The 15423-nt window shown below is 32.2% G+C and overlaps 1 protein-coding gene across 1 annotated transcript; it reads left to right on the top strand.

Moving 5' to 3' along the window:
• The first annotated feature begins 7827 nt into the window (after positions 1 to 7827).
• LOC108483079 (catalase isozyme 1) lies at positions 7828 to 11403 on the top strand. The gene is made up of 8 exons (XM_017786282.2): positions 7828 to 8064; positions 8380 to 8476; positions 8790 to 9067; positions 9352 to 10128; positions 10301 to 10390; positions 10795 to 10862; positions 10962 to 11055; positions 11184 to 11403. The coding sequence occupies exons 1-8, from the start codon at positions 8050 to 8052 to the stop codon at positions 11241 to 11243; spliced, it is 1479 nt and encodes a 492-aa protein (XP_017641771.1). The 5' UTR covers positions 7828 to 8049; the 3' UTR covers positions 11244 to 11403.
• Positions 11404 to 15423: the final 4020 nt, after the last annotated feature.

The following is a 15423-nucleotide window of genomic DNA, read 5'->3' on the forward strand; positions in this document are numbered from 1 at the left end:
TCTACAAGGAAAGGGAAAAACAATGGGGGTAAGCATAACAAATGCTTAATAAGTCCATAGGTATTTAAACAAGAAATTTACCTCGATTTAGAATTAAACTATTTAACTTGAAAAAGTTTACCTAACATAGCAAACCACAACAACAAGGTAAGCTTAGTGCTTAATCAATCATGTAATGTACCAAATTGATAACATATCAATAGATAACATTTAAATATCTATCTCAATCTCATGTTAATCATGAAATAAATAATTATACATGTGTTCCAAAGCTTTATATTCAAATCATTCACTAACGCCATATTTGAACATCAAATCCATTTTGTGTTATCTCATTTTCTCATTTCATATTATCAATATTACCTGATGAAACTCAATAAATGAACTAGAGTACACTGATGCTAATCACATATGTTGCTCGTCTGAACTAAGCATGTAATCATGTCAGGTTGCCCACTCGGGCTAAACCTTTATATTGACACATCAAATAGCTTGGCCAAAGTTGTAAATATACATATCAAGTTACTCGTCCAGGCTAAACCTTTAAAACGACATTAGTTTACTTATTCGAGCTAAACATGAGCCACATGTATCTTCGAGTCTGCAACAACTGTTGGATCTTGGTAATCATTGGTAATCAATCTGTATCCATGTGTATAAGACATTTACTGCGTTCATCAGGGTAATCCAGCATATAAGTTCATATTCATTTCTTTACAATTTAGTCCAAATCTCACATTTAGTACCAAATCGTAAACAATCTAAATTTTAATTAAACATACATATATTCATAATTTTAAATACATAAAAATTTAAACACAAACACACCATATGAACTTAGTTTAATCAGCAAACAAGTTGAACCACAAGGACTAGTCAGTAATTTTACCTTTTTCCTGATTATCCTCGATATGGTTTAATTCTCGATCTATATAATAATTCAATTCAAATTATAACATCCTACTAATAGATCTATATAATAATTCAATTCAAATTATAACATCCTACTAACTGCATGAATCAATCCAATTTTTATTTTTTAAATGCCTCTAAAATTTTACATTTTATTAATTTTAGTCCCTAAATTCGAAATTTCCATAACTTTCAAATTTAAGCTTCAATTTCGAAACCAATCTCAATTACATCCTTCTATAACCTTCTATTGTCAATAATTACAAAAATTTTACACTAATTTTGAAATTTATGCACTTTAGTCCCTATGTTCAGAAATTAGCAATTAAATATAACAAACTAGTCCTTTTTCACTTCTAAGCTTAAAATCTAATAATTTAGTATACGAAACTTCAAGAAATAAATAATGGAAACTTTTGAAAACTTTAATAGTTTCATAAATTGGCACACAGGCTAGCTAAATCAAACTCTCACGATCTTAAAAATATAAAAATTACAAGAAACGAACTTGAAATTTCTTACTAATCAAAAGACTAATGATTGAAAGTTTCAAACCCTTTTCCCTTTCTTTTTTGCTACAGATAAGTGAAGAAGATGATTGAAATGTCATATTTTTCTTTTCTTTTTTTCTTTTATACCTTAATTAAAACTAATTAATTATACTTTATTTAATTAAACCTTAATTAACAAAACTAAATATTAATCAACTAAATTGGTGGATGAAAGATGTCATTGATTAACCATAAAAGTAACATGTTTTAATCCCATGCTTAGCATATTTTTGGATGATTTATTATGTGAATTAGTGAATTTCATGCTCCTAATCCTTTAAATTTATGTTTTTATACTTAAGTGAGCATAGGGAAGTGAAAGGAGCGAAAAACGGGCTAAAATCGGATAAAAAGAGCTATTTTCAAGAACCATAGGGGCTGGGCACTTCCACACGGGCTGGCCACACGCCCATGTGCTAGCCCGTGTTGATTTCGAATCCTGCTTCTCTTTTACGTGAAAAAACCCAATTTTTAAGGTTTCTGAGCATTCTAAAATTTATAAAAACCTATTAGAAGAGGACTAAAGAAAGCATGCAGAGCAGAATGAAGAAATTACTTGAAGAACGCCGTCGGAATCAACTCAGAAGCAGATCTCCTTCAAGATTGAAGATCTCCAGTCAAATTTCCTTCGAAGTTTTTTTGGGTTTCTTATGTCTTGTTATTATTCTAATTTTGAGATGTTTTCCACCCAGATTATGAACTAAATCCCCTAGATACCTAGGGAAAATGAAACCTATGATGGATCTTATTATTTGATTTTCTGAATTATATGATAAATAGTTGATTCTTGTTCTCAATTATGTATGCTTATTTCTTGCTTTAATATTTTCATGATATTAATTCAAGTGTGATGTGCTTATTTCAGTGGAGAAAAAGTCCCTGTCTAAGAGTAGATCTGGCATAAGTGAGTGGAGTTGCATGCAATCATAGAAATAGGACGACATAAATCTACCGGATTAGAGTCAAATTTAATAGGGGAATCCATAGATCGAGTTAATGCGACAATAGGGGTTTTAATTAGAAAAAAGATTTCAATTAATCAACTTAGAGGCAGTTGTTCTTACTCTCGAAAGAGATATTAACATAATTTAGGAATTTCTACGGATCAAGGCAAGTGAATAAATCGTCTAATTCAGATTCAGACTAATAAGTGAAGTCTAGGTGTATTATTTCCTGGGTATTATCTTTATCATTGATTTTCCTCAAATATTTTCCTAATTCACTTTTTGTCGCGTTCTTAGTAATTAGTTTAGATAATTTTAAATTAAAAACATCCCCTTTAATTATAGGCTAGATAATAAAAAAATAGTAATTACTAGTACTTTTAGTCCTCGTGGATACGATATTCTTGACTCACCTTAACTATACTACTATTTGATAGGTGCGATTGCTTTTGTCATGATTTCAGTTAGTTTAGTGACTCATCAGTCATTCACCACTATTTTGCTAAGTAATAGTGGTTTATTTACTAATTTAGTCTTTCGATTAATTAAAAATCCATACAAACTAACTTTTACCTCTTTTACAAAATTATTGTACCTTAATTAACTATCAATTTGACAAAATTAAGGGACCAAACTTCAATTAAGTTTTATACTAACATCATGAATATTAAATAATAATATTTGTAGACTCGAACATCAAAAATGGGGTTTTGAAGCTACTGTTTCTAACATAATTAAAAAATATGCTATTACACTTTGTCTTGAGCATCGGAATGAATGACTCCCAAAAGATAGAGACATAGATGTGACTGACTAGATTGATAGTACATCGGACATGACCCAAGAAGAATAGGTCTTAAACTTTTTTTTTATGGATTTATTCACTTGTGATGTTTATAGTGTGGCATACTTTAATCTTGAATGGATGATGGACTATGTATGCGTGACTCGTATACTTCGATATAAGTAAAAGCCTAAGGTAAAATAGATAAGAAACCATAAGCTAGTGTGTTGGATATACGATTTCTTCAGTGTATAGCATCATTCACAATAGTGGAATTCATAGCCTAAGACATGGGTAAATGATATCCTCTCATTGACATTACATTGTAGATTAAAAGTAAACGTGACCACAGGTCGTTTGACTTTGTGATGAATGACTTAATTACTATTTGATAGTAATTAACTTTTCATGAAGGAAGATGTAATGGTTACCATGAGATAAAATAGAATCATATTGGGAGAATGAATTTATCCCAAAGAGACTAATGATATCTTGTAAGGGTAACACACTTATGACAAGGTCATTAGACAAGCACTGATCAAGTAACTTTCGTAATGGTATGTAATTGGGGAGAGCTCAGTCATGATACTAAAGTAGAATGACTTTGTGACTAAATGAGTTTATAATTAATAGGTGAAAAGTTGGAACTTAATTATAAATCATTTGAGCCCTAATCACATATGTCAATTTGGTTGTCAATTTGGTCCCTCCACTAGCTCGTCGAAAACAAAAATGAATTGCAAGTTGAATCAAACGAATAGAAATGATAAATTTAGAGAAATGAGAAACATTTGGAAATGAACATAAATGGATAAAAATGCATTCTACTAATTCAACTAGGGTTTCACTTCCTCCCTCTATAAATAAATGGCACCAATAATGCTAAAAACATAATAAGTGATATACAACTTTGAGATACTGTTATTCTGCTCGAAAATAGTGAGAATTTATTTCTAAGTATAAATTATATTTTTTCGAGAATAACAATTCTACCGATTTCTATAAAAGAGTGATTTGCTTTCCTACTGAAATTAAAGGAAATATTTCTGATTTTGTGTTTGATTCAAAATTGTTTAAGCCCATGCTCGAAGCAGTTTGTGGTACGAGAATAGTCGAGAAGGTCATTCTGTTGAAAGTTAGGAACGATAAGGATTTGTTTCGCTCAAAGCACAGGTCTATTTCGGGAAAAATTTTATTACAATAAATATCACAAATTGTCTCAATTTTCAAACTATATTTTTTCCAACAATTCGGTGGATGAGTTATTATAAAGGTCAAATTGATGAAGCTTTTCACAAAAGTGCTAAGACTCAAATTCAAAATGTGGAGAACATAAGCCCATTTATATTAACAATTAATGAAAAATATTTGATTGCCTCTTAAATTTTACAGGTTTTCTCAGTACTTATAATAGCTGTTGTAGCCAACAATACATCAAAAGCCTTTGGAATAGAGGTTACAATAACATTAGAGAATCCTCACTTTTAATAATATGAAACACACTTATGGTGAATAGTTCAAGGCATTGTCATTTGTTAATACTATGACAAGTTTTGGTTGAGCTAGGAGATATAAGACTCAATGAGGTCGTTATTATTACTAGGAATAAAAAAATAAAAAAATTATTATGATTTCAAATTCAGTGCATTGAAATTAGAGCTATTACATTCATATATTGCTCATTTTCTGAATCTATTCCTAATATCAATTGAATGGAAAATACATCCACTATCAAGAGAGACAAGAAGATTAATATGCTATATGGGGAAGTACCATGTTTCAATTCCATGGCATTAACTATGTTTGTTTATATTTTTGTCAGATAAACCAAATACATATATGTTCTTTTTTTTTAATTTGGTAATTATTTTTTTTATGAATTATAAGAGAAGTGTAAAGCCTAATAATAATGTGACTAGTGCTATTTAAACTCAGTCCATATCTGAAATGATGAATACTTTAACTATCAGATTAATATACAAAATTTAATTTTGTAATTATTTTTAACGCGAAAGAACATGAGACTAGAACAAATGGAACAGATACAATACGCAAGCCTACATAAAAAAGATTCCAGACTTCTCTAGTCAATAAACTGGATTCACAAGTCGATTTTTAAATATAAAAAAAAAATTTAGATCATATAACACCAAAGAAAAAGAGAAAATATCAAGCATTTCCATTTTGTACTTATTTTCGGGATAAAAAGTGAAAAAGAAAAAAAAAAGTGTGATTCTTTTAGTTCCACGCGACGTAAGAAAAGCAAGCAGAATTTGCAACTAACACAAAATCTATAATATGTGTTCCCATTTCAATGGTCTCATTGATATTTTGTAAAATGATGTATTTTTCAAACAAGGTTTGTTGTGTTCTTTTAATAAATGTGGGTCCCAGGCTAAGAGTCAGTCGTGTGGCAAACCATAGCTGAAGGGGCCTTTATAATCTTATCAGCATATTCCCCAATGTTACCGCTTTCATACTATCTTCAGAAACATCCTTCCAATCTATTCACTTGGATTTACAATTAAAATTTATTAATATTTATTGGGTTTTGTCTGAGAAATGAATTTTGTCATGAACTTGAAATAAATTTATTATTGTACTAATTTTATTTAAAGATAAATTTTAATAAAATTATTTTATTTTTACATTTGGCTTTAATATTTAACAATAATATGTTAATTAATATAATATTAAAAAATAAAATAGTTAATTATAAAATAAACAACTTTTTCTTTTATGATATATGCGTTTTATTTTTTAATTTTTTCATTAAATAGAAATTATAATTTAATTTATTAATTTTAATATTTAAAAGAAATTATTTTAACTACAAAAATAGTAAATATAATATGGTGACAATTTTATACTTTAAACCATTTTTATTTAAATAATAAAAACTAAATTAAACATCATAAATTATGTAAAGTTAACAATTAAATTTTAATGAAATTTTATTCATTTGATAGCTTAATTTTGAATTAAATCCGGCCAGGCCAAGGCCAGATAGATGCTTAAGTTTAAAAGAAAATTTTAATGATGTTGATTAAAGTTGATATTATCGACTGCTTGGTTTTAAATCAATATATATATCCTTTATAATAATAAATTAAATTAAATATATTTATTTATTATTATTATTATTATTTTAAAATATTATTAAAAATATTTTTAATGATACTTATCCTAAGATAAGAGATAAAAGCTGAAATTACAAAGACAGAGAGCACACGTTTCAAGGAGTTTAGTGAAGACGTGTCATAAGAAGAGTGGCCCATTTCACCTCCAGCCATAAGTGGTGTATGAATTGGGTCTAGCAAAATTCCAACTTTTGGATAAGGAAACATAAACTGCTGCACTTCTCAAATATATTTTAATTTTTAATTATTTCCTTTTTCTTGAATTTCTCTATTTCTTCTGCCATTAAAAAGTCTGTAATATCACCGCTGGACCCCATCTTTTCCTACTTCTTTACCATAAATATCGGTGCATATTCCAATTTCTCGTCATTCTTTACTATAAATATGTTTACATCAATTTTTCTTTTATATTTTGATATCTTTATTGGGATAGTATCGGTGGAGGTATCGCTTTTGTATTGACATTGGTATGTATTATTATAGGCTTTTTTGAGTGTATTATTTTGAATTTATTGTTATTTTTAAAATATTTAATATATGTTTATTAAAAGTATTTAAAATATTAAATAATGAGATTAAATAATCTCAAGTACAAAATACTTATAAAATTAAAGTTTTGGTTGAAATAATAAAGAAAAGATTTTAAAAAGTTTTGAGTTTAAATCTTATTATATGTAAATTTTAAGATATCAATTATATAAAATAATTTTAATAAGTTTCACAAATACTATTTGTCATTAAAAATTCAAAATAAAAAAATTAAAAATTATTCCATAAATTATACAATAAAATCATCTCATACCATGAATATCACAAGTCAAATTCAACAAATTTAAAATAAAAATAAAAATTCTCAATAAATAAATAAAATTTAATTTTAAAATATATTTTAAAATTATTTTTGGTACAAATAAATAATAAAATTTAAATTTAAATTTATTTTAGAATTTTTTTTGTATCGATTGTACGAATGGAATCAATCGACACGCATTCAATACGATTAATATTGATCGAAATTTGCACCAAAACAGAATTTAAAATATTTTGTTCCGATTTACTATCAGAATAGAATATTCCAACCAATAGGACGATGCTAAAAAATATCGACCACCATAATATCAACATATAAATGAGATATAAAATATATATTTATTTAAGACATAAAAAATTTATCGAATTTTATAATTAGTTAATTTAGACTTTCTCGATAAAACATTTGAACTTAAAAATAAAATTAAAATAAAATAAACGTTAAAAATTGTAATAAGTAAGTAAAAATAGAGTAAAAATAGAGTAAAAATATCACATTCAAAATAATAGACAATTGTTGAGATTAATAAAATATAATGTATAGTAATATGAATAATTAATATCGAATAAAATAATTTCCAGCACATTAAACATATAACTTCAATAAAATATTGTTGAAAACAAGAATAATAAATTTTTATTTATTTTAATTAAAACTTGAGAAAGACCTTTAATTTTGTTGCAGGCATTCGGCGAGACGTTAAATTGGGTGGGAGATATTGAAAGTATCGGGATTCGGGAGGGAAATGCAGTCACTGTATGTTTTAGATAAAAGCGGAGAGATACAAAAATAGAAACGCGAGCCACGTTTGCTTTATAAATAATCATCTCCTTTCTATCGACACACGACCCTTCCGTTACGTCTCAAGCTCTCTCTTCCTGTCTTCGTCTACTTCGCCTCTTTCTCTATGGATCCCTACAAGGTACCCTATCTTTTCTCCCTTTTTATTATGATTTGTATTATTAATCAGTTGCGCTGTTTCTTTCTGATTCTATTGATTTATTTATTTATTTATTAAATCGAATCGAATATGATGTATTTGTATATCATCTTTGATCCTTGATGATTTTTTTTTTTGTTGATTTCAATCCTGTATATTCTTTAAGATTTGTTCCTTATCTTGGGCTATTAGAAATTAGATGATAAACCATGAAATTTATTTGACAACCATTTCAAATAATTATCTGTAGTTTGCGAATAATCGTTCTTTTTTGGTATTCTAAATTGGTTGATACAGCACCGTCCATCAAGTGCTTTCAATTCACCATTCTGGACTACCAATTCTGGCGCTCCAGTTTGGAATAACAATTCATCACTTACTGTTGGACCCAGAGGTATATATGAGTTTCCCCCTTATTATTATGATGAAATTCCTGAGCTACTGACTGTTTATTAGTCATGATTTATCTTCCATGATAAGCATCCTCGTTGTTTTGGTGTACTTATGTTGTTCGTATTTCATTATATGGTTACCATAACCAAAAAACCTTCTTTTTTACTTTTGGGCGGGGACCTGGGTTTGCTCTTGGCATTTTGTATGGGTCAATTGTAAAACTTGATCACTATGTTGAAGTTTTTGTGAGAGGAATATTTTGTCTTTTTAATACAAGGTGTTGACAAGTTGGACCGCACTGTTTTATTTGACAGGTCCGATTCTCCTTGAGGACTATCATCTGGTGGAAAAGCTTGCCAACTTTGACAGGGAGCGGATTCCAGAACGTGTTGTCCATGCTAGGGGAGCAAGCGCAAAGGGTTTCTTCGAGGTTACCCATGACATTTCTCACCTTACATGTGCTGATTTTCTGCGAGCACCTGGAGTTCAAACCCCTGTTATCTTGCGATTTTCAACTGTCATCCATGAGCGTGGAAGCCCTGAAACCCTCAGGGATCCTCGTGGTTTTGCAGTGAAGTTCTACACCCGAGAGGTATGAGTTCACCTGCCACCTCCTTTTGTCACTAAGCTCCTTTGGTGCGTTGTAATTTGTAAAGGAAAAAGAGGTTTAGAGCACTTGTAACTTCGGTTATTAGCTAAAACATGCTCTGAAGAAATGTATGTACATATGCATGTATTACATTTATAATTGTCTTCTTTTGGTAAAAGTCTTAGTTCATGAATGAAGTCCTGAGTTTATTATGCATTACTTTTATAAATATTATTTATTTGCCAATGCGTTGATCAGTTCTTGTTCTGAACTTTTTATGAACTCAGGGTAATTTTGATCTTGTGGGAAACAATTTCCCAGTCTTCTTTATTCGTGATGGAATGAAATTCCCTGATATGGTCCATGCTCTTAAGCCCAACCCTAAGTCCCATATTCAGGAGAATTGGAGGATCCTTGATTTCTTCTCACACCATCCTGAGAGCTTGCATATGTTTACTTTCCTCTTTGATGATTTGGGTGTTCCACAAGATTACAGACACATGGAAGGTTCTGGTGTAAACACATACACTCTGATTAACAAGGCTGGCAAAGCACACTATGTGAAATTCCACTGGAAGCCCACTTGTGGGGTCAAATGCTTGCTGGAAGATGAGGCAATCAAGGTTGGAGGAGCTAATCACAGCCATGCCACTCAGGATCTCTATGACTCAATTGCTGCTGGCAACTATCCTGAGTGGAAGCTCTTCATCCAGACAATTGATCCTGACCATGAAGATAAATTTGACTTTGACCCTCTTGATGTGACTAAGACCTGGCCTGAGGACATCTTGCCCCTGCAGCCTGTTGGCCGCTTGGTTTTGAATAAGAACATTGACAACTTCTTCGCTGAAAATGAACAGCTTGCATTTTGCCCTGCCATTGTGGTTCCTGGAATCTACTACTCAGATGATAAGTTGCTCCAGACTCGTATATTCTCCTACGCTGATACCCAGAGGCACAGACTTGGGCCAAACTATCTGCAACTCCCAGCCAATGCTCCCAAGTGTGCTCATCACAACAATCACCACGAAGGTTTTATGAATTTCATGCACAGAGATGAGGAGGTACTTTGCTCTTTTCCATTAATTTCTCCTAGCACAATAATGGATTCCTGAATGTCTAAATGTGCTGAACTAAATATATATTTGCTTCTTCTAAAGAGCAACATTGATTTTAATGCATGCTATAAGCCATGATGGCCGGAGTTCTGATCCAATGGATGACACTGTTTTCCAGATAAATTACTTCCCTTCAAGGTACGATCCTGTTCGTCATGCAGAGATGTTCCCTATCCCACCTGCTGTTTGCACTGGAAGGCGTGAGAAGGTCAGTTCCTGTACTTTCTTGTGTCTTATTTCAAAGTAATGTCTTTAATTTCAACCGTGTTTAGCAATGTAGTTCGTGTTTGTTCAAGTTTATTAGCCTATAATTTATGTTTGTTTTTTTGTGCAATCTGATTGACACAATAATTTGCTTGATTTTGATGGTAAAATTTTGATATAAAAATGCAAAAAAGGAGTTTGGAAAAAAATCATGGTTTAAAGCAGTAGCAAAACAGCATGTTTCGGGCTTTTTCTTGGTTTAGGATAGAGGATAGAGGCGATATTTACTCTTTACTTTTCAAGCTTTGCTTTGTCATTTAAACATTTAGTTGCAGTTTTCAGTTTTATCTACAAATTGCTCTACCTTTTGTTTGAGAGTAATGTACTTACTAAGTCTTATGGTCACAGTGCATCATTGAGAAGGAGAACAACTTCAAACAGCCCGGAGAGAGATACAGGTCCTGGGCAGCAGACAGGTATAATTGGGTTCTCTGCTTTGGTAAATTAAAATAAATGCATTTATTGGACTTTTGATCGCTAACTTCTTATTTTCTGCTCTGCCTTGCCGTAACCAGGCAAGAGCGATTCATCTGCCGCTGGGTTGAGGCCTTCTCTGATCCACGTGTGACTCATGAAATTCGCAGCATATGGATCTCATACTGGTCTCAGGTAAAAACACTTTCCTATGCTTCACAAAGTATATATCCGTTTGAGCTTCATAGGTCCAATCTTTAGAATTAGCTTTCTTTAGAATTAGCTTTACTGATAGTTTCATGGATGACTGGCATGTGATACAGGCTGATAAATCACTGGGTCAGAAGTTAGCATCTCGCCTCAATGTGAGACCCAGCATTTAGACATGGAGTTGCGGAGGTACTCAGGAGTGAAATGTAGAAAGGCCATCATCTAGTTGTTTCGGAAGCATAAACTTATTGTTGATCGTTTTGATCTGTGTGCCATAACTGAAATAAAGTCTCATATACTATAAGTTTTACGCTTATGGTCCTAATTAATAAATGCCGTTTTATGTGTACTAGTATTATTTATTTGCATTGCTGCAGTTCAATTGGAAGCTGGAGAGATGCAAGACAGGATATAATTAGGATAATAAAACAGTAAATCCCATTGGTCTGGACCGTCAAATTTAGAGAAGGCGAAATTTGGATCCATTTTTTCACGGATATTACAAATTATTTATCCAAATAAATTATTAGTATTTATTTGAATACTTGAATCTGCATCATCAAATACTGAAAGTGTTGGTATTGGGCTGAATCGATACATTTTTTAATCAACCGTAGTAAAATAAAAGCTAACCGCTAGTTGAAGTAAGTAGGTTAGGGTTCTTGACAATAGACGGCGCTTGTACGTTTCTTCTAAGTTGCTGCGCTCAACCCAACTTGTCTTTGTGGATTGTAGTCGCCTACTCTCTCGCTTCCCTTTCTCATACCCCACCCCAGCCACAAATTTTATACAGATTAATCTTTGCCCTTTTTAGGCTTAATTAAAAAGTTATACCCTTCAACTATACCAAATAAATATTGCTGGTATCTATTTACTCAGATTTTTTTTTTAAAATTTTATATAAAATTGGAAAAGAAAAAAAATGATTAAACTACCTAAGAAGGCCTATTTTCAAGCATATTTACGAAAATAGGCTGATTACACCATTATTTACCGGAAAGGGCTACTTTTTGCAAAATACACCTACGTGGCCGAGTTTAAGGGGGAAATTGCCAGCAAAGCGTGGCCCCAATGGAGAGTTTTTTGTCACGTCAACAAAAGGTTTCCACGTCAATGCGTTTTGCTACCGTGGCAAAAAAAGGAACTTTTGGGGGCGCGCTTTGCTCCGTGTTTTTATATGTTAGAGATATTTGCATGTTTAGTCCCTAGAGTTTTTTAGAGTTAGGATTTTGCCAAAAAAAGTTAGGGTTTAGTGTTTAATTTTTTGTTAAAACAAGTTAGGCTTTAGAGTTTTAGTAGATTTAAAAAAAAAAAGGATTTAGTGTTATTTTAAAATTATTTAAATTAGGGTTTAGAGTTGTTAAATAAATTAAGTAAATTAGGGTTTTAGGTGTAGATTTTTAAATAAATTAAATAAATTAGTGTTTTAAATAAGTTAAATTAGGGTTTATGGTTTTAAGATAAATTAAGGAAATTATGATTTTTAGGGTTTTAAATAAATTAAATTAGGATTTTAAATAAATTAGGGTTTTAGGTTTAGGGTTTTAAATAAATTGTTGTTTTAAATAAGTTAAATTAGGATTTATGGTTTTAGATAAATTAAGTAAATTAGGATTCTAGGGTTTTAAATAAATTAAATTAGGGTGAAAGGTTTAGGGTTAAATTTAATTAAATTAGGGTTTATTTTTTTAACAAAATTGACTATTTTGTACCGTGAAAAAATAATTTTGATAAAACGTTTTTGAATAAATAGTGTCAAAAACGCTTCAAGCAAGATGCACTGTCAGCAAAATTACAGAAAAAAGCTCCCATGTGGACGCTGTTTTTCTACAGTAATTCTTGAAAAAATAATTTTGAGAAGACGTTTCTGAACAAATAGTGTCAAAAACGCTTCAAGCAGGATGCATTGTCAGCAAAATTTCTGAAAAAAACTCTCACGTAGACGCTCTTTTTCTACAATAATTCATGATCGGCCTTAGGCTATAAACGGGGAAAATTTCATTCTCAAAATGTATAAGTCACAGCAAGTAAAATTAGAGAGGCTAAGCAGAATAGAAATTGAAGATGAGTGAACGTATTAGTGTTGTTATTTTATTATGATGGTGAGGCCCGTAACACCGAGAACGGCGTTGTTTTTTATCAGAGAACATAGCACGAATGGTTTTTAACCAGAATACAGATTTTATAGAACTTCGTAAAAGAATTAGGCGCAAAATCTTTGGAACGACGCCAAGAAGGATTTCTTCTATTAAGTATCGATTTTGTGCTTCGATTGATCCCGTGACATATGACTCATTTAATATCAAAGGTGTTAGTAGCTTTGAGGTGATGGTGCAAACTCATCTTGCTAGTCTATCTTGAGTTATATGTTTAATTTTCATCGCCAAATGAAACATTTGCGAATTCAACATCAATTGTTGTTCGAGAATAATACACGACCCCTAGCCGACACTCCGTTAGCGGGAAGTAGAACGCGGAAGCGCCCATGTTTGGTGGCAGTATGGAAAACATAACTCCTGCACGACACTCGGTTAGTGGATGGGACATGCACATCGATGGGTCAATGTTCGATGCTGGAAATACGTATTGGGGAATGACAGCAAGTTCTAGTGGTTGACAATCCATATCTGATTGGGGACGTTATGAAACGTCCACAAGAAGGGATGATGTATTCCTTATGACGTCCACCGGCGAGGGGACCTTGTACGTTGCAGATGATACTAGGTTGGATGATGAGTTTGATGTGGATCCACCTCGAGAGCCCGACCCCGATAGTACAGAAGTTACATTTTTTTCTGAACCGGAGGCTGTTCCATCCGAACCTGAAGACATTGAAGGGGGTTCAGATGAAGAAGAAGAAAATCCACGATTCAGGACATACTCGCTCCAGCCGACATGCATAATGTCGATATATCAATAGATGATGTGATGGAGTTTCCAGATCTACCACACAGAGCATGTGACCATACAGGTTCAACATTGGATTCGGGTGATTTGGAAGTTGGTAAGAAGTTTTCCAGTAAGGATAGTTTTCTTGGTGCTTTGAAATAACATAGCATCAATCATGGGGTTAACTATAGTGTAGTTAAATCCAAATCTGAGAAGTTCGAGGCCAAGTGTGCAGTGTAAGACGATATATGTTGATGGAAAATCATGGCTACTTTTAAGAAAAAGACAGGCTTGTGGGAGATAAAAAAAGTAAAAAGGTCTACATACCTATGTTGTCGGTACAGTATCACTGGGTCTTTAGGGTTTTGAATAATAATGTTATTATTTAATGTTGCATTATGTAACGTACTTCGTTGATAGGTGTTTCACAAGATCATCCCAAGAGGGATTCAGGCATGATAGCTAGCTTAATACTGCCGATGTTGAAGGCGGATCCCAAATTTTTGTGTCATGCATAATTGCCAGTATTTGTCTCCAATTGAGGTACACGCCCTTTTACCGCAAGACTTGGATAGCTAAGTAAAAGATGTTGGAAAAGATGTATAGTAGGTGGAACACTTCATATAATGAGGTTTGGCAGTGATGTCAGGTACTGGTGAGGTACGTCTAAGGTTGCATAACAGACCTTGAAACGGTCCCTACGTACTACAACGACCGATTGCTCTGTGGATGCCAAGTGTTCAAGTGTCTGTTCTAGAGCTTTAAGCAATGTTGAGACGCATTTGTGTACTGTAAGTCATTGGTACAAATTGACGGTACATTTATGTATAGTAGATACACTCATCGACTATTGCTAGCTGTGGCATAGGATGGCTGTAGGAAAATCCTTCCAATTGCATTTACAATAACACCGGGGGAGTCAGCTGATGACTGAGATTTCTTTCTTTCTAGGTTAAGAGGCATGTATGCCCCCAACCTGATATCTGCGTTATATCAGATCGAGGCACTGAAATAGTAGCCGCAATTGAGCGACATGGAAGCCTATGGGGTCGCACACACCATCAGTATTGTCTAAGGCACATTGCATCTACCTACTATGAGTAATATCGGTCTACGACTGAACGAAAGTAAGTGACCAACATGGGTATTTAATCTCTATTAATATACTTTCGGCTGTAATATTCAGTTTATTCTGAATGGAATATAAATTGAATATTGGTATATAATTTTCGCTATCAACTTATATTGGCAGGGTATGAAATCTATAATAACCGTTTTCATAAGATGTTGGGGAATTTACGTTTAGTTAATGATCAAGGCGCAAGTTACCTTTGTAACATATCTTTTGAATAGTGGACACAAGCATATGACGATGGGCTACGATATGGTCATATGATCACAAACTTGGCTAAATGCATAAATTCTATTCTAAAAAGAATGCGTCATTTGTTGATAACCTCAGTT

The sequence above is a fragment of the Gossypium arboreum genome, chromosome 1 (assembly GCF_025698485.1).
Source record: "Gossypium arboreum isolate Shixiya-1 chromosome 1, ASM2569848v2, whole genome shotgun sequence".
Taxonomy (NCBI): Eukaryota; Viridiplantae; Streptophyta; class Magnoliopsida; order Malvales; family Malvaceae; genus Gossypium; species Gossypium arboreum.

What these genes read in the sequence shown, in the direction of transcription:
- LOC108483079 (XM_017786282.2), top strand. An exon ending in TCATGCACAGAGATGAGGAG is followed by an intron (nt 10,129 to 10,300) that starts GTACTTTGCTCT and finishes ACTGTTTTCCAG; the next exon opens with ATAAATTACTTCCCTTCAAG. An exon ending in GGATCTCATACTGGTCTCAG is followed by an intron (nt 11,056 to 11,183) that starts GTAAAAACACTT and finishes CATGTGATACAG; the next exon opens with GCTGATAAATCACTGGGTCA.